The sequence below is a fragment of the Platalea leucorodia genome (assembly GCF_965183815.1).
Source record: "Platalea leucorodia genome assembly, chromosome: 1".
Classification (NCBI taxonomy): Eukaryota; Metazoa; Chordata; class Aves; order Pelecaniformes; family Threskiornithidae; genus Platalea; species Platalea leucorodia.
This window is the reverse complement of record NC_138823.1, coordinates 79,958,255-79,980,721: the sequence shown is the minus strand read 5'-3', so window position 1 is coordinate 79,980,721 and position 22,467 is coordinate 79,958,255. Positions and strand designations below refer to the sequence as shown.

General features: G+C 40.2%; 1 protein-coding gene across 1 annotated transcript in view; it reads left to right on the top strand.

Moving 5' to 3' along the window:
- CTNND2 (catenin delta 2) overlaps positions 1-22,467 on the top strand; it is a gene marked incomplete at both ends in the record, with an annotated part of 558,729 nt that overhangs the window by 444,969 nt on the left and 91,293 nt on the right. The window contains 2 exons of the mRNA XM_082315082.1: positions 7,386-7,503; positions 12,186-12,371. Of these exons, the coding sequence (XP_082171208.1) occupies positions 7,386-7,503; positions 12,186-12,371 (304 nt within the window). The remainder of the gene's footprint in view (positions 1-7,385; positions 7,504-12,185; positions 12,372-22,467) is intronic.

Sequence of the window (22,467 nt, the reverse complement as noted above, 5' to 3'; positions counted from 1 at the left end):
ATTGAAGTGATGGCCTCCTAACATCTGCAAAGTGCTACTGGCCAAGTATAGAGTATGTTGAATCAAAAGGAATGGTTGAATTATACCTGATACCTTCTCATTTAAATTCATACAACCTTGTGCTTTTCAGTGGAAAAGGCAACCATTTGAAAGTCTTAGGATTGGCCAGTTTATTGTGCTCCCTCAGGTAAGGAGGAAAACGGAAAGACTCTACTGAAAATAGAAGTCTGCTTTTCTTCATCTCTAGATATGCTGCAGTCTCTGGGCATGAGTGAGGAGCTGTGTGGTGCTTGGCTACTGGCCGGGGCCACCACACCACGCCACACAACACCACACCACACCACGCTATGCCATGCCACGCCACGCCACACCACACCACGCTTGTGTGCAATAGGTCTTTAACCCCTTTAGAGCTCCATTGGTGTTCAAAGGATCTGATTAAATTCTGGGAAAGAATCGAGTTGGAAATGTTACAATTCCACATGGAGAAAAATGTCTTCACATCGACATCTTTAAACTGTTCCCATTATGACCTTCAGAGTCTGCGCCACAGCAGCTTCTTCCCAAGGGCAGTAAGTGACACAATATTTCAGCTCCTGCCAGCTGAATGAACGCTGTGGTCAAACTGACTTTCACCTCCTGCAGGTAGTGCATTCAAAGCAGTATAGGGATAAGCAGCTGCGCATTAATGAGCGCAGTGATTTTTCTGCAGCCAGATACTACATGTCAGAGAAATGAAATATCAAATCAGAAATTTGCTGCAGATGGTATTTTTTTATACCATAATTTAAATTATTTACAGAATACACTATATGTAATTCTGTCCGCGGTATTTAAATAGAAATTGCACTTCAAATGAAAACACATAGCAAAGGGGGGGGGGGGGCAGAGTTAGAAATATTTTTTGTTTCTTTCAGATGGGGCTATGGTTCATTATACCATGAACCCTTATCAAGAATATTTTATGCCATAAAATTTTGTTTATTTTGTTTCAGGGAAACAATTTTTTTTTTTCTTTTAAGATGTTTATGGTGGTTTATTTTCTTTTTCTACCACATATCTCTTCAAAACACATCAAAATAGCCAAAAATGATGTTAGAAGTCAATTGCTTCACAGATCACACAGAGCAGTGATTAAAAACAGTGCATTTAGCCTAAGGATTGGACATGCAGAAGCACAGCAGTAAAAGCTACCTGTTGAGTGCTTGACTTGGTAGGCTAATTGCTCTGATGTTTTGAAAATGAAAGGTATAGCTGAATAATCAAAGCTAAATCACATTGTCATAGCATTTGATAGAAAGGTTAATAACCAAAACTGTATCCACATTAGACTGTCAGATGTTTGTCTAATTGCAAAGTATGCTTTTAAAGTGAAATGAATACCTAAGAGATAAAGATCTGGGGCCAAATTCCTTGTTGATATAAAATGGTCTTGCTTCTTTAATTACAGTTGAGCTATTCTAATTAATAAGAGAGAATTTGACCCAAAACCTGTGTTATTTTTAGTCTGCATGCAGGATTGATAAATTATTACTCCTCTGAAGACCAACTTATAGATAAAGAAGGCTATAACTGGTACTAAGAGCATTTAGCAAGAAGAAATCTTGCTAACACTGCATTGAACTGTCATTCAAATCAGGCAAAATTGCAAGGAGGATCTGTGGCAGTGACTGAAAAATCTATCTTAATTTATTATTACTTCCAAACAATAAGCTGATTTTGTAGTCACTAAAAGCCTAACACTTAGAAACTCTTAATAATGAAGATGAACCATCTTGTGTTTTCTTATTTTTTGTCTCACTGCCTTGTTTAAATTTGTATGTTATCTGAGGAATAGCTACTCTTATCAGCTGGTTTAGTTTTCAGCAGTAAGGGATGATTAAAAAAAGTCTTAGTGTACAAATAATGGTATAAAACTTGTCTAAAAGTTACAGTAGTAACCGTAACTACTACAGCTAATCTATTTACTGTATGTCCAAAGGCTGCACTGAATACTTACAGACAAGCCAGTGTGACTCACGGTCTACTCCATTATAAAAAGCCCTTAAAATTGTATAGTTGTCAAGGGACTGCTGATGACTGTGAGCACACTTGCTGGATATGTGCATGGTGCTGGCTGCTTCTTTTTGCTGTCTGTGTTACTATATTAGACCCTTGCAGCAAAGAGCCTGAATGCTTATAGAAACAGCTGGAAGTACACAGAAAAAGTAATAGCTCGTACGTGCTCATCTGCTACATTGCAGACCAGCTGAGAGAATCATCACCACTCACTGCAGCCCGTGATGGGACTGGGCGTGCCAGCTTGCCACCGAGACAAGGCTCTGTCCCTGAAGGAGAATGCTTAGCCAATCAGACAGAAATAAAAATAAGCAGCATATAAGAGAACACGTGGAGAAGGACAGTATCAGGGATTATTTTTTTTTTTTTTTTATGTATGTGTTTTAAAGATGAGTATTTAGTGCATCAGTTGCAACTCGGTTATTCAGTATTTTCCTGAGGGCTTTTCCCTTGCTAGGTATCCTTAGGGAAACATAAACATGGCTCCTACAGCATTAATGGAGTTTTTTGAATTCTTGATTTATATAAACTTTGCCCCCTTTCTGTGAAAAATCTCTTTTTGGTGGCTATTCTAACAAGTAGAAGAATGAAAAAGATTGAGGCTGTTACGATTAGTCCCTCTTACACAAATTTTTTGGAATAAAGGTATACTTTGGACGTATTTGAAGTTTCGTACCAAAGATAACTTTTGCATTCCACCTGATTTAGGATGTTGTCCTTCCTGTGTCTGTCCTTTCTTACATCACATCAGTCTGTAGCAAGAATGTTACATATACTAGATATTAAACATGCTTTCGCTTTTTATCATGGAGCCCTGAGCAAGACCCATCTCAATTTCATCTTTGCTGGATACAGATTATTTGTTCTCAACGATTATCCTACATGACTGCAGTGAGACCTGCGGTCTGCAGACCTGTAGCTGGTACAGGAAAGGTCATACTACTTGATGTGACCTGAGCATGCTCAAGGAGGGCAGTTGCTCCTGTAGATACTTTAATTCTGTCTTTGAGATTTGTAAAACTGCTGCTCGGAGCGATGTCAACAGCTTGCTAAATATTCCCGTATCCAGAGGGCATGTCTCTCAGCACACTGGCTTTCTGGATGATCTTTCCATAGAATTCAATGTCCTTCCCCTGCATAAGGCAGGTGAACTTAGTTATCCTAGAGTCATAAGGAAATTGCTTGAAACCTCCCACAGTTTGTACGAGTGTATGGAAAATGACCCTAAAAGAGAAAGAAATTACTTGGCACCACCCGTCTTCCCCTAGTTGAAATCCCACTGATTATATTGAATAACTAAGGTAAGTGCCAGGGTTGACAGGAATCGGGTATGTATGTGTTGCACAGTGCATTCCTTTGTACCACACACCTCGTATCCATAGAGCATTGGATTGACACCCCTTATGTACATTTGGAGGATCATGCCTGCTGTTAGTTACCAGGTGATGAGAGGGTGGCTGTGACACGTCCTCCCATAAAACTGAAGCTGGATTACTGTAGTTCTCTTTCCATTCTTAGATCATCAGCAAAATGGGTCTGCCGTTTGTTCAGAAAGCAGCAGTTTGGTGAGCCATGGGTCTGAGCTCTCGTTCTGACTGTCTGTTCTTGGTGTTCCTCTCCTGAGAAGCAGCTGTTTACGTTAGAGATCTGAGTGGGACCTTCTGATTAAACTGAGAGTTGTTCTTCAGCACTCTGTATTCTTGGTATTCCTGTGTGACTGGATTCCATTTGATATTAATTTTACTGGTTTATGGAGGTCTAAAGGATGCCTTGTCCTGTTAGACTCAAAATGTCAGCCTACACCTCACATATACCCTGTGAGTAGAGTTGCCACAAAGTATCAAAATTTACCAGGCAATCAGGCATTTGCTGGGCTGCCTTCAGGATGGAAAAGTGTTTTTTTTCCTGAAAACCTATGCATTGTATCTTCACATCTGTTTAAAAGTCCAGAAAACGTGGTTTCATCTGTTTAGAGACTGACACTGGAGAAATACATGCTTACTTAGTGGGACATTCTACCACCAGTAGATACTACTAATGCTTCAGTTTAAGGTTTGCACAGTGACCTCTAAATTCACAAATGACAAATTGTGTCTTACTCCCTGTCACACTGACAGCTACAGCGTTTTCGAGTTAACAACAAGAAATAAGAAAATTAAGATGGCAGCATGTTTTCTTTGACGGCTCAAGTAATCTGGAACTCGCTTCTCTTTCACAGAACTACATAGCCTGAACATGGTGATATTAGAGACCTTCTGTGAAAGATCTTGGTTAACAATGATTCCTTCAATAGAGGTGAAGTGGGAATAGTTAAATAATGGGATGTATTTCTTTTTAAATAATCGAATTATTATTTCTGCCAAAATGTTGATGCAAAGTTTGGATTTGTCTTGGGTTTTAAGCTATGTCCCATGTAAACAAATACGCTAAATCTGGGGAGGGCTATAGTAGCTATGAGTCAGTGCAGAAACGAGACAGAGACTTCTAAAAGAAAAGGCAAAGCAGTCATGGGAATTCAGTATATCCACCTCTTGATTACAGAAGCAACTGGAGCGTAATGGGGAAGCATGATAAACAGAAGAACTGAACTCGAGAGCTCCTCCACATAGGACAAAGAAATGCATTTTCTGTGCAAGATGTGCCCCTAGTGTGTCTGTATCACTTTGTATAAAGGCCTCATATTCTTTGTTTGGCTGGAAATGAATGAGGCAGGCAGCTTGCAGCTCAGGGACTGTTAAGATTGTCTGCATTGCTGTCTTGGTGAGGAGTTGTTTCTGGTGAACCTGGAGAGGAGCTGAGAGGCTGCCAGTCTATGCAGGCTCTGGAGAGTCAAGGTGACATGCATTTGGCCATGCTAGAGAGAAGGAGAAATCACCTTGGTGAAAAGATCAGGGAGAATATATCTCTGTTTCTAACAATGTCTAAACCTATGTATTTCGAAAGCTTGCACTCAGTATATGTAACTGCAGAAAATGAAGAAGCCTGGACACATAGTGATAATACAGACTGTTACGTCTAGTTCTGTTCAAAAGGATTCAGTGATGTTTCAGCTTTTTTTTTTTTTATTTTTATAGTGGTGCAAGGAAAGGTGGTGTGCTGAGAACACTTCCTCAGCATCCTCCTATTGTAATTTCTGCAGTTATTCTTTTAGGGCTGGATACAACTCTCTCTCTCTTTTTTTAATCTCTGTCTTCCTGGAGGGTGGGAGAGTAGAATTTCGGATAAAAGAAGTCCACTAATCCCCCTTGTCCTCACTGCCCACCCCCAACGCACTTTTCAGATCCATGATTCTGCTTTTCCTACGTGTGCTGCCTTTCAGGAATTTCAGCTGGAGCTGTTGCCTTTAATAAGGGGACAGTCTACTCAAAATACACTTTAGGCACAGTCCCCAGCCCTGCAAATACAGGGCACGGGCACTGTTTTGGGAAAACCATGCCCTATAATTTTACCTTCTGATTCCTGTCACCCAAAAGGAAGTCAGAAGGTTTCCATCACTTCACAGGAAAAGCCAATGGAAGACTTTTTCCACTTGATGCTCTCCAGACCCCAGTTCCTGGGTGACAGAAGAGGGTTTCCCCATGAACTGGGGGAGGACTCCTCATCTGCTGCTCTTATAGCAGCAGAGAGAGAGGGGAAGAGGTATGGAGTTCAGGGACCAGAAGAAGAACAAGACAACACAAAACTTGCAAGCCATTATGAAGGGGACACTTCTGATGTGTAATGTGGGGTGAACTGGCGAGTCTCAAGGAGAAAGGAAAGTATGAATTTGTGTGCTAGGGAGATAAAGGAATTCATTCGAGTGCTCCTGGGCTGTGCGGTTTTTGTCGGGCTGTCTGCAGAGGTGAAGGGAACAGTATTGAATTAATTGGGGCAGCTTGTGTGTGGGAGAGCAGAACTAATTAGGACTGTGTGGGGATGCAAGTATAGATGGAAAGTCATGTGTGTTTAGGGAGCAGAATCAATTAGGAACCTGCATTGGAGGGGCTGGGGGATTGTCCAGTTATAAGATTATTTGATTAGGAAGACTCTTTGGTGCTTTGGGGGAACAGAAATGCTTTTTTTCAGACGATAGGGAGGCAGAACAGGATGAAGTAAGTAGAGCGAAGAAAGAATTGAAAGGAAACCTGTCCTTAAGTCCTCTCACCTTCCTCCATCTAAAATTCATTCCCTCTCCCAGGATTCTCATCCTTTTTCCATCTTTAATGCAAAGGCAATTGAAAATGGCATAAGAGGAAGAAAGTGTCTTGCCTTCTTTCCAAATCAAAGGGCCAATGGCCTTCCTTCCGTTTCCATACATTGGCATTAAGTACGTAGGGCTGGTCTGCTCTTTTCTGTTCCTCCTTTGTGGAAACTTTAGTAGTGGGGAGAGAGGAGCTACAGATGGGTCACCTCAGCAGAGGGTTGTCCTTCCCTGCTGAAGGAGATTATGTGAAAAGTTTTACCCCATTCTTGAGATTGCCGATTCACCCATTTCCAAAAAAAAGCTGCTGTGCAAATTTGAATGCAATTTTTCTGAGGGAAGCTTGATGTTAGCAAGTATAGATTCTACTTACATGTGCTCATTCATACATATTTGTTTCTTTATATATCAATATTTTGAACTTTATGACACATTATGTTATGCAGTAAATTTTGTTTTAATTGTGTTTTTGTAAATGTGTTCAGAAGGCCCTCTGGCCCTGTCTGAGGAGCACAATTATTATAATAAGCTGAGGTTTTAAATTTTGCAATGTAAAATAGCTTATGAGTAACTACGTAAAGAGAAGATTGAGGCATTAATGTTCTCTGAAAATGAGAGAGAAAAGGAAACACTCAAGTAAAACGAGAAGCAAGCAATACCAGGTGTTTTATGTTATGCTTTGATAATATTTTTCTCTCAGGTTAAGAGCCCTGCCTACTGGGCTCTTCAAATCCTAGGAGATTTCTTTGGCAAAACCTCTAGACTTTTCAAAGCCTGATTTATATGTACACATGCACATTTTTAAAATGCTTTCTCACAAATACAAAACCTACTTTTAAAAAAGAAAGAAAGAAAGAAAAATGATCAGCCCTTCTCCAAATTTTAGTAGGCAGTGAGTCTCCCAGCTCAGGTGGGCGCATGCTGCTTGGCCTCTCAGCCCTTTCTTGTGGAGGACCTGATGACTTCCATTTGTTCCCCTCTGTGTTACATTTCCTGAGCTCATTCACAGCTGTCTTCATTATTCACAGCTCTGAACTGATGAAAGGAGAAAAAAAAACAAGTGTTTTTATCCATATTTTAATTGTGTAGAGGAGGGGAGGTGGGCAGGGGAGCTGTGGAGGTGGTGACCCTTGCTGTTGCCTTGCAGGAATGTCAGCTCTGCTGGAGAGGAGGCCCGCAGAAGAATGAGGGAGTGTGATGGCCTGACGGACGCATTGCTGTACGTGATCCAGTCTGCTCTGGGGAGCAGTGAAATTGATAGTAAGGTTTGTCATCTTTGTCTTTTGAGGAGCAAGAAATCCAGGTATTCAGGGTATAGCAGGACTATAAAGTGACAGGTTTTTTAAAAAAATGCATTGTGAAGGATGCCTTAGCAAAGCATAATTTAGCCCGTTTTTTTCTTTCCCTTCTGTTGAGCTGTGTATTTTTGTGTGCTAAGTGTTGGATTGGTGTCTACCTGTGTAGTATGCACAGATAAGCATGTTGTTCACTGACTTGAATTATTAAGGGAGAAAACATGATACTGATTTAAGAAGAGCAAATATGTCCTGTTCCGTGTAAACTTCCTTACACTGCTCTGCCAGGTTTACCTTAAAATTGATTTTCAGTACCTGGTATGAGACAGAGCTAATAACAGTGAGGTAGGCTTACAAGGCAAACACACACAAAAAAAATTGCACAATTAAAATGCAGTTTTGCAGTAATAACAAGTATCCTGAAGAGGATCAATGAATGCTTTCAATAACAACTGTTTTAAGATGTGTTTTTATGTCAGCTTTACTTTTCTGAAGTACTAGGATATGAACATCCTTCTCCAAAGGTGAAGGGCACTGCCTAATTAAAAAGACTTCAAGCATTTACAAACTGAAGATTTGTAATATGTTAAAGTATTCCAGAGAAGAAGAAAAAGGCTAGTTTCAAATACCTTTTGTTTTCAGTATATGGTGCTAAATTAATTACAGTTGCTGCTCTAGGGCAACCTTGGTCCATTTGCAAACTCCTAATAATCACAGGAGAGCAGCCTTTTACATAGTGAAATTTTAAAGCCCACTGGGTTTGTATTTCCAAATGATCTTTCACAGATAGTTGTCCATGGACCTCTGTGGGTTTATAGGTTGGAGAGGGATAAATCATAGAATGGTTTGGGTTGGAAGGGACCTTAAAGATCATCTGGTTCCAACCCCCTGCCATGGTCAGGGACACCTTCCACTAGACCAGGTTGCTCAAAGCCCCATCCAATCTGACCTTGAATGCTTCCAGGGAGGGGGTATCCACAGCTTCTCTGGGCAACCTGTTCCAGTGCCTCACCACCCTCATGGTGAAAAATTTCTTCTTTATATCTGATCTAAATCTACCCTCTTTCAGTTTAAAGCCATTTCCCCTTGTCCTATCGCTACACGCCCTTGTAAAAAGTCCCTCTCCAGCTTTCTTGTAGGCCCCCTTGAAGTACTGGAAGGCTGCTATAAGGTCTTCCTGGAGCCTTCTCTTCTGCAGGTTGAACAACCCCAAACCAACTCCCTCAGCCTGTCCTCATAGGAGAGGTGCTCCAGCCCTCTGATCATCTTCGTGGCCTGCCTCTGGAGTTGCTCCAACAGGTCCATGTCCTTCTTATGTTGGGGGCCCCAGAGCTGGACACAGTACTCCAGGTGGGGTCTCAGGAGAGCAGAGTAGAGGGGCAGACTCACCTCCCTCGACCTGCTGGCCACGCTTCTTTTGATGCAGCCCAGGATACAGTTGGCTTTCTGGGCTGCGAGTGCACATTGCCAGGTCATGTTGAGCTTCTCAGTGACATAACCTCCAGGATAACCTCCAGAACTTTCTGGTACTTAGCCTGAACCAAATAGGTGAAATTTGCCCACGCATTCAGGGGAGGGAGGGAGGAAGGAACAATGAGAGATTTGTAGCATGTGGTTTGGGAATAGCAGCGTGGTTTTGTGGTTTAAAGGCAAAAAAAAACACCCTAAAAAAAAACCCACAACCCATTAGTCTCTGATCAGTTTTTCATTAATAAAAGTATATCAGAGTGATGATCAGAGGCGGCCCACCCACAAGGTAGGCACCACACTTGCAGCGGGGTTCAGAGCAAACTCGGCTGCCATCTACAGCCAGCCACCTCCCATCCCTCCCTGCCACCTCCTGCAGTGCAGCCCCCAAACGCGGGGGTGTTTTTAGCTTTGGAAGAGCTGAACCAGGGACTGTTTCAAAGCACCCTGATTTGGCTTGCCTAACAGAAAGGAGAAGTTAGAGGGGCTTCATTGGAGGAGGGTGGGAGGTGGATGGAGGAAGAAGAAGGGAGGAAGTCAGTTTATGCCCCATCTCACAGCTCAGCTGCTGCTTTTTCAGCAGTTTCTCTGTAGGTAACCCAACTGATTTAAAGATTGTTTTACTGTTAAAAAGGCTAAATAAGGAGCACAGCAAGCTCCCTGTTTTGCCTCTTATTGTTAATATACACTGTTCTGTTTATACTCTCATTTGTAGCTGCTATGACTTGGAAAAACCGCAGGCTGAGTTATAAATGGAGGAAAAAAAATGAAGAAATAAGAGAAAAATCATTCTCCCTGCCTTAGTATTTTTAACCTCCTGTCTAACAGGTTTTTAACTGTATGACATAAAGCAGTTGTGCAGCTAAATACAAAACACCATAGTGTAACCCCTTACCTTGCATCTTTATCCCAAAGTAGAATGTAATTTTAAATAAATTAATTATTTAAATAACTGGCTTTAAATCAGTTTTTAATCTAGTTTCAAAAATGGTGTTATTATAACAAAAAATTGAACTTTATTTTAAAGTTATAAATGTTGTTTTCCAAATGCCACAACAGTTGCCCTATTAGATAATTTTTTAATACCATTAGTGACTAAAAACTGAAATACTGAAAAACAAATCCCTGCTCTTGCAGGCTCTGAAAGAAGATGGGGGACTTGCAGAGTTGCTGTTAGAGTCGTTCCTCATGTTGGTGAAGTCAAGAGTGCATAAATCTTAGCAGCATTACAAGCATCTTAGCAGCAGTGTTTCTTATAAATGTCTAATAAGAAAAAACTATGATACTTCAAGTTAAAATGTTAAATATGGGTGACTTGGACATGGTTACCTGACAAAGTTACTGTTCATAATTTTTATGTGATCTATTAAGACTACTGAACTCCTATTTAGTCCCCTTACAATGAAACTGAAAAATATCTGTAGGAATGAGGAATACAAGGACCTTGAAAGTTCAAAGCTACAAGTCAAGAAGGAGTGAGGTCTATCCAACTGCATGACTAAAACCAGCTTTCTTGGCTTGCATGAGATCACCTTAGTGAGGAAGGCGTAGGTTACATTCAAGGCTTGGAAGTTGGCTTATCACTTTTTAGTTTGAGGTAACATTGTCCTCACAGTGGACTTAGCTAATTTGTTTTTGACGTATGAGAATTTTAAGTGTGAAAGCTATTACTCATAAAAAGGGGAATTAAAATTCAGAACTCTAATCAAGAAATGCAAAGCTTCAACTTCAGCATGTTATGGATATGCAGAAGTAAATATTAGCAAGAGTGAATAAAATTCAGATATGGAAATGTTAAAGAAAAGTAAAAGAGGTAGCAAGCTTTTTATGGTCACCATGAGCTCTGCAAAGCTTTGAGGTATGAAAGGTGCACTAAGAAGCTTCACATTTTCTACATATATATTTCTACATCTGTTTATGTATTTGGCTGGAGATTTCAAGTTAGTACAAGTGTAATGTGAAATTTCATTTACATTTAAAAAAAAAATAAGAATTGCTGTCTAGATGAGTCTGATTTCAGTGTTCAATATGATCTCTGGAACTCAATGTCATCTCAAAAACCACGTGCCAAATGCACACCTGGCATAAGCTCATACAGTATATGAAAGTAAATGAAGCCCCATCTGTTTGGTGAATATGGCAGAGTACGATCGAGCCGAAAGCCTCACAGTCGTTCCTTTCTGGGTTAATGGAGCAACAGAGGTGGAATGTAGTGACTATCACTTTTTATCTCCATGAAGCATTAGGAACAGTTGAAATAGATATAGATAGATACAGATTGGCTTTTTTAACCATGCTTTCCCTGCCTCTGGAAAATTAAGCACATACCCTTCCTGTTAAGGGTAGTCACACCAAATTGAACCAACTAAATGAGTAGGTTTCAAGCAAGTCTAAACCAAGCGTCTTTTAGACTTGCAGAAATTATCTTGAATTATCAGTGCCGTCTTTTTCCTCTGCTGGGATTTCTGGATTCCCTCCACCATCTTTTACAGAAGGCACAACCTACTAGGGGGGTAAATGGATGAAAGGGAAAGGCTGCCTACAAGTTATTTGCAGCCCGGCTAGAAGCAGTAAAAGCAGCAAGACTCCTGAGATTTCTAGTGTTACTTCTAGGACTCGAGAAACATCATCTGTTCATACTACAAGTATTTGTGAAATGGAACTCGGCTCCCATTTTTTCTGGTAGCTTACATAGAATTGATGCCAGAAATAACCTTTATTTCTGTTTTTAAAAAAGAAAAAAAAACCACCACACACAAAGCAAAACCCACAACCTATTGCCATTTTCTGTTTGTAGCGTTTTTTTGTTCACTGAGATGGGAGTTTGCTGACATTCTGTGCGTGTTCAGGTTCTCTTGATCACTTTTTATCTTGGCTTCTGTTTCACATGGGGCTCCAGCATGAAGTTCAGAATGACAATAAAAAAAAAAAAAAAAACTCATGCAAATAATATTGTCCAGACTACTGATTTCTTTCCATAAAAATTTCTAAATCTCTTAAGCTGTGGTTACCTGGGGAGCACTCAGAAATGAGCAGATAAGAAGCGTGCTGGGAAAATGTGTGTGCAAAGATCGATATTTCTTCTGCTTTGTATACAGAGTGAGCAAGGGAAGGATTTTAACTTTTTTCTGGTTTTGTTTTCTGGTTGTTTTGGTTGTTGTTTTTTTTTTTGTCACACTTTTCAGACCGTTGAAAACTGTGTGTGCATTTTGAGGAACCTCTCATACAGGCTAGCTGCAGAAACATCTCAGGGACAGCAGATGGGAACAGATGAACTTGATGGATTGCTCTGTGGTGATGCCAATGGAAAAGACACAGAGAGTTCAGGGTGCTGGGGGAAGAAGAAGAAGAAAAAGAAATCACAAGATCAGGTAATGAAAGCTACTTGCAGCTGCGTTGTGAGTGGTTGAAGTGCCCATCGTTTAAAATACAAATGATTAATGCATTGTATTAGAAATAAAGTCCGTGATTCATAATATACAAAACTGTTGCCTTTGTTAATGAGCTGAGAGCTTAAAGCAGAGTATGGCTCAGGTAATGAAAGGAAATAAGTTGGCTTGAGAAAGTTGTGCATTACGTGGTGACACCTGGAAACTGTAGTCATGTGTACACTGTGAACACCATAAATACTGTAAACTGCTCAGTCTATTAAAGGTAGTCATTTCTAATGAAAAGTTTAAATCTTAACATTCAGATGTAACCTGAGTCTACTTCACACTGTACTTCCACACAGCCACCTGTGTGTAGAGAGGCCTTGATGCAAGCAAACATCAGGCTTACATTTGTGTACCTATCTGCTTCAAAGTTAGTCTTGTACTCTGCCTCTACATGTTGAGAGAAAACTGTACAGGACTGAATCAAGCAATATGACTGAATGTTAAAAAAGCATGCATACTTTGATATATTTAATGTCATTACCAAACAGAGATTGCAAAGTACAGTCTTGGTAGCTTCCTCAAGTTATTTGAGGTGCTGCAGGTTTTTATTTTAGGTGGGTTGACTTTCAAAGTGTATTTTTCTCCTTTTCTTCCGCATTAACAACCTAGAATTTGGGAAATGCTGACAATGATTTCAAATGACCTGTTGTCATGGTTTAACCCCAGCCAGCAACTAAGCACCACCCAGCCGCTCGCTCACTCCCCCCCAGTGGGATAGGGGAGAGAAAGGGAAGACTAAAAGTGAGAAAACTCATGGGTTGAGATAAGAACAGTTTAATAGGTAAAACAAAAGCTGCGCGCGCAAGCAAAGCAAGGATTTCATTCACTGCTTCCCATGGGCAGGCAGGTGTTCAGCCATCTCTAGGAAAGCAGGGCTCCATCACGTGTAACAGTTACTTGGGAAGACAAACGCCATCACTCCAAATGTCCCCCCTTTCCTTCTTCTTCCCCCAGTTTATATGCTGAGCATGAGGCCATAGGGTACGGCATAGCCCTTTGGCCAGTCTGGGTCAGGCCCCCTGGCTGTGCCCCCTCCCAGCTTCTTGTGCGCCTGGCAGAGCGTGGGAAGCTGAAAAGTCCTTGACTTAGTGTATGCACTACTTAACACACTGATGTTTTAGTTGTTGTTATCATCAAGGTTATTCTCATCCTAAACCCAAAACACAGCACTATACCAGCTACTAGGAAGAAAATTAACTCTATCCCAGCTGAAACCAAGACACCTGTGCTGACAGCAGGCAGTTCTCAGTCTCTTCCTAGACTTAGTCATTTCCATTGGCGTTTATTTCTGTTTCAGATTGCTCAAAGAAAATAATTCATTTGAGTAAGCACTTAGGCGCACAGGGTATTTGCATAAATGATGTAAATGAGTGTTGAAAATATTCCTGAGTTCATAAAGGAAAATTGTGTTAACGTGGAAAAGTTATAGGAACATTAACAAGCTAAGATTTGGGTACTCAAAAATGCAGCACTCATGACTAGTAAGACTTTAATTTCACCTACTCTTCTAGTTAAGCACCGCAGTCATCAGATAACTTGAATTTATTATGGCCTTTTGTTGGGATTTCTGTATTAGGCTACAGCGAGATAAAAAGTGCCAAAGCAAGCTGATTTTACCCCATAAAGCAGCCATCATCCCTGTTTCTGAATTAACAGTTCCCACACACTACGCTTGCAGTTATTCAAAGTGCAGCAACAAAAATAGCGTGTCTGGGTATGAATGGGTCATACTGCAACTCGCCTTGCTCTTTTGGTGCTCTGTTTACCAAAACACACGTGCACACACGCGCACACACGCTATGTATAAAGTCTATTCTAGCTCTTCCTTTTATATTCCTTCTGTGATTTCTGGATCTCAGGTTTGTACTTTTAACTCTGCACCACTGACTGTTTCATTGTGCCTGTCAGACTTCTCTGTACTTTAAAGGGTCCCTATAAAAGATCCTCCTCCTCCTCCTCCTCCAGGCCAATGAACTATTCTCTTTTGGCTGATTTCCTTTACAATATACGTGCTTCTGCTTGCTCTTAGATATCTTTTGTCTGTTTCTATGAGCGTTCATTATCAGTGTGCAGCATGGTAAAGGTCTCTTCAGATCTGCTTGTGTTTGTGTAATGGAAGGGTTTAATATAATCTTTAAAATCCAAAGAAAAATAAAACTATGCACATATTTTCAGGTTTATGTTCAATAGGCTTTTCTGCATCAGGGAAATAAATTTACTCTTTCCAGAAGTAATTTTGTGGTGCACAAGACCACTTTGCTTTACAAACATTAGAAATATTTTTCTAATTATTTTTCTTCTTTCATTTGATTTCCTTTAAATCTGGACAGCCTACCCCATCTTGCCATACACCGGTTCTCACCTGTGGCTAATATTCAGTTCAGGAGTTCAAGGGAGCCTTGTGAGCCTTCTGCAGAGTGCGTTATTCCTGCCCCGTGATCCTTGACTGTTGCTGACCATACCAAACATTTTGAAATATGTTATCAAGTGAACTAGAATGCTACTAAAAACAAATGTGACTGAGGTCTATCAGCAAGATCACCATGCCAGAAACAGCTCTCCCAAGTTACTCTCATAAGTAGAGAAGAAAAACAGAAGAATGTTTTTCATGTAACTGTTCCTTTATATTAAAAGCATAGAGCTTGACCCCCAACTCATACTGAGGTAAAGGTAAAGGTAATTTTTTTTCCATTTATTTTGCCAAAATGAGCACACAGCTATATTCAGTTGGCTTTCTTTCTGGAAACTACCCAGTCCAATTATGTAAAAAAAAAAAAAAAAAAGTTCTTTCTGCTTCTTTGGCTCTGTCATTGTCTTGCGGTTTTTCAGGACCCTGGTACATTCATTACTACTGAAAAGTAGGACTAACTGGAAGCCCAGATCATGTCCTTGTGGACTGTGTCACAGTCAGGAATACTCTGTTTACTGTTGCTCTGTGTGTCAAGAAAAATCAGTATTCTTGGGTGTTTTGTTGGGTTTGTCTTTTTCCAGGCAAGAGTCTCAAGCAACAGGATCATCTTGTGTTCCTTAGGTTAGTCAGAATTCACCCCATCTAAACTGAGCTCATCAACATTTTCTCCAGGTTGCAGGAGAAAGTTTTCACATGTCTTTTCACCATACATTGTCACCCTGTGTGCTGGCTGCTGCCCTGTGTATTTCATGTGTACATATTCTTTTATAGTAATCTCATTGTTTTTCTGCAAGACACTTCAATTTTTCCAGGTAATGCCTTTCATAATCTCTTTTCAGTTGCAGTGTTTAAGCTGTTCCTGCTGCTTGTTCTGTCCCTCAGAACAGATCTCCTGCTCCATGGAGATGCATCCTTGGGATGCTCTTTTTAGAGTGCTCATTCCTTTAAGTGCCTCAGCAGGGAAGCTTTTATGCTCTAAAATATCTTATAATATAGTTCTGAAGATCACGTTCGTGATGGACAGTGTTTTACATGTAAATAACCAAGGCGTACCTATGGAATCTTCATAGGATGCAATGATTTACAACATCTGAAACACTGAAAGCACTGCATGCCACCACGGATTTGGAACCTGTGGAAGGAAACCTCGAAGAAATGAAAGACGACCAAGATACAAAAGTAGTCAGTTACCCAGATGCCCTGTGAAGAGATGGCATTGAGCTTCAGGCTACTTTTAATAGATCATTCATGCTAGGCAATACAAACCTAGTTACCTGTTGGAAAAGTTCTTCACAAATGTAAAACCAAATCTTTCTTTAGGCTCCTTATTATTGTCACTTACAGATACACAAAGTGGAGTTCAGCCCAGTATTAAAACTCCAGTCATTTACCTGTTTGATTCCTTTAGCACTTGAGAGTTTTGCCTTTCCTGTCAGGCAAAGCACAGGGCACAGCCGCATCTCTCAGAGTGGTGACACCTCAGTACAGGGGAGTACTTTCCAGTTCTGCAGCCTGATAACATTTTATGTCCCCAGAAAATATGTGTTGAGGGTATAGGTTTCATTCTTTATTTGGCAGTGCATGGGGTTCTCATAGAATAAAATTGACTGTCTCAGTGTTCCTCAGAAGATAAGGTTTACAAAACAGTGCAGGGGAAAAATGTTCAGATTTTAGTGAATGCAGTTGTGAAATTTTCCTTTTACAGTATGCTGGTTCAGTCCTTCACTTGGTTTCTCAAGTGTGTATTTTCTTGAACTCCTTCTGAAGTGATCAATAGAGGCATTTATGGGGTGGGCTTTAATTTCTGAATAAAAGTTTTCAACTTAATCTAAAAGCTGCTAGTAGCAAAACTACTGTAATTGGGTAATAATACGAGATGTTTCCTTTTAGACAGCAGATGTGGATGAAGTCGCAGTTTTCTATACTTAAAAAGAAAAAAAAACCCCATGCACAGCTAAGGAGTTTGTTTCTTAAATGCTAAACAGGAGAAACCTTATGGAACATTAAAGTCACTTGCTCATTGGTTTTCTCTGTAAAGAAATCAGAAGTTAATTTCTTTGTTCTATGATTTAGGAAACAATTATCCCTGTTTCTCTAGGTTATATTTCAGTTGTAGTCACACATAAGTTACTTGAGGAGAAGAACAGAACTGAGTGGTAATAGAAAACGTAGTTTTCTTTGAAAGGCCTTCCAAGAACCCATTGGAATATATTTTTGACATCAGTTGTCTATACCAATGACAACTTCTCTACATCTTGAAATCAAATAAGAGATGTTTCTTTGTTCAGTTCATAGTTTAGTCTGATGTCACCTTTCAAATGACTTTACGTAAGGAGTTCCCTTAGGTTCACAGGAAAGAAGTGTTCTCTTAGTTTCAGAGTAAAGGTGAGTGATGATGAAAGAGCCCGCAATCCTTCCTCTCTTCGGTGGTTTACCAGAGCTCAGACAGGTTCTAAGGTTTATGCTTTGTCATGCAAGTTTAATGCCAGAAGAGACGCAAACCTTCTAAAGACTTGTGATAAAAGCCAGATATAGCATTGGTATTACCTATGGAAAAAACAAAAGCAAAACTTCTATAAAGGCTTCGGGAAAAATAAGTGAGACTCACCTGACTTTATTTCCGTCTCAGACTTCGAGGACTGTAATTCCCTCTCATCGCCATTGTTCGTTACATTCTCTCTGCTGCTTACCTGTGATCAGCTCTTACTGAGTCCTCACCCCACAAAGCCCTCCAGCTGTAGAAGCCTTCATCTCCAACTAGGACATTGTAGACATCGACCTCCCTCTCGTGTATCATGTCACTCTTCAGATGGAAACTGATTTTTGCACTGCTGAAAATTTTGTCGCTGCTGTTGGTATGCTCACTGCTGCCAACAGGTTTATTCTTTGAGCTGTATGAGAAACGAGGGTTATGACAAAAAGCAGTTAGGGGAAATAAGATGTATGGTCCAATTCCAGTAAAAGAGCCAGGGAGTTGTCATTAATCCTTATTTTATTTCTTGTTATGCAGCCCATTATATACACATGTGGCACTATTTCATTTCTTTTCCTTTCTTCATTAAGAAGAAACAGGCTGACTTCTTGGCTTCATGCTCTTCTCAAGTTCCCCATCTGTGATCATTCTTGTCAACCCAGAATCTAGCCCAAAATCTGATTTTTGATTGGAAGTGACACTTTTGAAATGAGTCTGACCTTCTCTTTCACCTTCTGTCAGGAGCCTTAAGGTATAACAGCAACATTTCAAGTTATATATCATTATGAATTGACTGGCACACCTCTTTAGCGTGCTTGCTAAATGGGCTGTAAATTCTTCTATCCAGGTGAAACAGCAGGTTTAAGGCAATAATATTTCAAAAAGAATAAAAAATAAAGCTGTCAGATAATGCCTTTTCATGTGGTGAGACTACTATTTTACCAAGTATATTTCAACATTCTGCCGAGCCATACCAAACTAATCAGCACAGAAACAGAAATGGTGGTGGCTCCTGGGTTTAGCTAATAATCTAAACTGAGATTAGAGATGAAAGGCTGTGTTGCCAGTATGTTCTGCTCAGGAAGGATATTATTTCCACTTGATGCTTCGCTTGCCTTGCACAAGGTGGTTATGCCAAGTGTTGATTAGCAAGAAATCAACTCTCTTGATCAGCTCCTTACAGAGCTTCTTAGCAACCATTTCTAAATTCTTGCTTGCCTATGCAGAAAAATCTCATATACCCTGGGAATCTCTCAGTATCACGCATGACCAAGTTGTTTTCAAAGTCAAAACTACAGGGTTATTAAATATAATTTTTGTTTGTCAATTTGTGGAATATAGTGCAAAGCCCGTTAGCTTCAGTTTCCTGTGGAAAGAAGAGGGGCGAGAAGAAGGAGATGTAGTGAGATGCCAAGGATGGTTGTCCCTGGATTGAAATCCATCCTCTCTTATTTGGGAAGGGTCTGGTTTTAAGCAAAGACAAAATGCACAAATGGAATGAAATTATTTTTCTTAGCTAAGTGTAATCATATAAATAAGTTGAATAAAGGCATTGACAATTATTTTAAGAATGTAATATATAATCTGAAGTATAATTTAGATTTATTCATGTCTCTGATTAATAATAAAGATTCAAAACATTGGAATGTTTTGAAAGCATTCTGAACACCTTTTCCAAAATTGTAAACAGTGTTGCATCAAATTGGGGAGGTTACCGTTATTTACACAATAAACTGTATCCAAAAATTGCCCAGTTCTGTTGGGACTACACGTTGCTGGGCCACAGCAGCTCTGCCCTCTCCCATCCTACTCCTGTCGTCTCTGTGTCGGTAGACACCTTCATTTATATTCACCACCTTTCTTTAGGCTTGGATGTCTAAACTGAAATTTGACTTGATTTAAATAGTGGCATTCCTGTCTCCTTTGTACCAGCTGCATGGATTCCCATCACCCCTGAAAGCAAACTCCATGATTTTGACGAATTTTTGTTGCTTAACTTTAGATTTCTGCTCTTGACAGCGTTGGCCAATGCATCTCTTGGACAAAAGTTTCCGGAAGAGGTTGTTGGACTGACATGCCTAGGGATAGCAGGCATAGACTGCCACAGCCACTGAGATATGCAGGGTGAGAAATCATTGTCCCCTTAGGGGGCCTGTTAGTTTAGAAGTCTTTGGCATTTCAAAAATGCTTTTGGTGAGCACTGTTTAATTGCTGATATAAATTTTGTCACTGCTGCTACAAAGAGCATAGCTACAGCCTTATCAGACTGTCTCAAATGTCTAGGATCATTGGAGAGAGATCAGGATGGTTTTAGTCGTTGCTGGGTTTTGTTTGAGTTTTTTCCTAGGTTTTCTTTTTTTAGTAGTGGTATTTTTCACAGATTGAGGCAAAGGAAAATTCTCATATTTAATAAACGAAAATAAAACACTGTTGTTTTGTTATCACAAGAAAACCTATCATGCGATACTCCTTAAGAACAAACCCCACCAACCTGAGGTTGTTAGTGCAAGCACCAAAATATGGAGAATGCACTTCTCTTACTGAGTTGAAGCCTTCCCTCGTATTCAGTACAATTACACTATAAACATGGATTTGCTTTCATTAAAATGAGAAAGAAGGTGGTAGATAACCTGTTGTGTGGCACGGGGGAGCATCTTGATGAGTGATCTTTTTCTCCTCTCATAGTTCCTTAGTAATGTGAAAACTTTGGAAACTTTATTAGAGTACTCTTACTCTCAAAAGTCTGTTCGTAAAGATCTTTGTATTCGGCTTTTTACTCTTTGTGACTTTCATCCTTTCTTTGCACCAGTTTCAGGAAATGAGAGATTTGTATCTCACCCACGTAACAAACAGTTTGTCAGCTTCAGCCACAATATATGTGGGTAATTTCAGCTGAAGGAGGGAAGCCTGGAAGGAATATTTGTTTATGACTTTTTTTTTTTCTCCTTAGCATAAGCTAGGAAGAGTAATTGCATGCAGTCGTCCTCTTTTTCAGAGGATCCTAATACATCCACAGCCTATCTTGAAAAGACCTTACTGATCATTCCTGATGGTCTGCACCAATACAGTAACTGTTCCAGGAATTCACTGGGTAGAGTTGTTTAGCATGCTGCCTTGGTTCATTAATATTGAGCAATGCAAACTACAAAGCAACTTCTGCCATGCTTTAGCCACCATTCGAGAAAATGGGCTGTAATATTGTTTTGGGGAAGATATTTTTTTCACTCAGGCAATTGATGTTTATATTTATGAAATACAAAATAAGATGGGTGAAGACCAGGAAAATCTCCTTTGCAATAGCTTCTTTTGTGACCTGTATCGCTCCTGCACGCCCTGCAGCAGCTGGGCTGTACAGCTGCAGGCGCTGGTCTCAGCTACGCAGAAGGCGCCAGAAGCCATGAAGCCCTTCAGCGAAGGGTTAGCTGAGATCACACATGCAGGAGCAGATTGGAGCTGAAACACGGAGACAGGGAGCGTGTGCCAGGTCATGGTTGCTTGTGCCCTCTACCTCCCAGAAAGTGGCTACAGGAGCATCTTTTCTGTCGCTCTTTATCGTGCGACCTTGAAGAGGCTACCGTAGGCACGGCACGTATGCTATGTGTGGCTGGCAGTGACACCCTCCCTGTGCGTCCCGCTCAGCCGCTCTGGGCACACACACCACGTTTGAAGAATAGCGCAGGACGTTAGCCAATGTCACTGGATTTACTGCACCTTCACTGCACATGCAGGGGCGGTGCCAAAGACTTCCATCACCCTTACAAGGACCCTGGGGCATCACAGTGTCTTGAGAAAAACCTCTTCCCCCACAGTTGGTGATAAATTAATACAATCATGTGCTAAAAGTGAGTAGCAAGAAGGGCAGGGAAATGCTGTAATTTGTCTCACATTCTTTTTTCAAATGTTTTCTCTTTACTGGGCAGAATGGCAAAACCACATTAAATATTAATTTATCTGCAAGTATCATTTGTAGTGCTTTGTAAGTACCAGCACAGCATGAACATATATACAGCTCTATTTATATCAGCTGATTTTCAGCAGTCTTTGGGATTGTAAATATCTGAGTTTAAAAAAAAAGTCATATCCCCACATGTGCGCAAAAGATGTATTGGGTCGATCTGATACATTTGATATGTTGTAGGTACTTTATCCCTGAAATAATATAATCAGTACCCTGTGCAAACAGTGTTCAGTTGCGTAATGTGTCCGTAATTCGTGCAAATTGGAATTAGATGGATGGAGACCTGAATTTGTGCCCTTGGACATCACAAGTCGTTCATTAGTGGACTTGCAAAGGTACAAAGCCCAAATCTGATGTGAGGTCAGATTTGACCTGTAAGACGTGTTTCTCATTTGCTTTCCAAAAAATTCTGACAGCGCAAATGATTGAATTCCGAGAGTTAAAATAAGAAGCAGGTTTTTATGTATTTTTTATGAGCTGATGAGAAGTCATTTCTGGCAAGCATGGTGATTTATATGGAGAAAAAAGGAGAACTGAGTCACATACAGTGAAGTCAGCCTAATGGTTTAAAGGCAGGAATGTATTTAAAAAATGCAAAGGCACAGCCCTATAATAGTGTCGTTGGAAGGGATTGTTTCTCCAGAAAGCAATTTTCCTGATGTTTCTCAGCCACCACTGAGTATTGCTGTGCCAGTTCTTTTAAACTATGGTAACTTTTGTCCAGTGCAGTGAGTTTCATATCTGAGCAGCTTTCTGGTTTTGAGTAACTGCTCATGTGTATTAAATGGTCCCACTAGCTTTCCATTTTGGTGGTTTTTCTGCTTTAATTTAGAAAAAACAGTGTTCTGGATTCTCAGTGACAGTAATCTAGCAAAACCTTGTTAAAATTAAGCTATGTTAGTTGTTATTAGATAAGGCTTGGTTGATTGTCCCTTAAATTATATGTAGATTTTTGAAGTTAGCTTAAATAAAATTATGATTGATACTTCCTGAAAACAAGAGGATCTAGGTCTTTGCCCAGTGCAAGTATCGTTGTGTTGTTTGACTCAGAACTAATTAACTCAGCTAGGAAAGTTAACTGTTGCAGATCTAAACAGGGAGTTAATTTGGCCTGTGCTATCTTTGTATGGCTAAGTAGATGTTTAATGTCATGATGCACATTTTTTATCTACATAATCACAGTAATGGC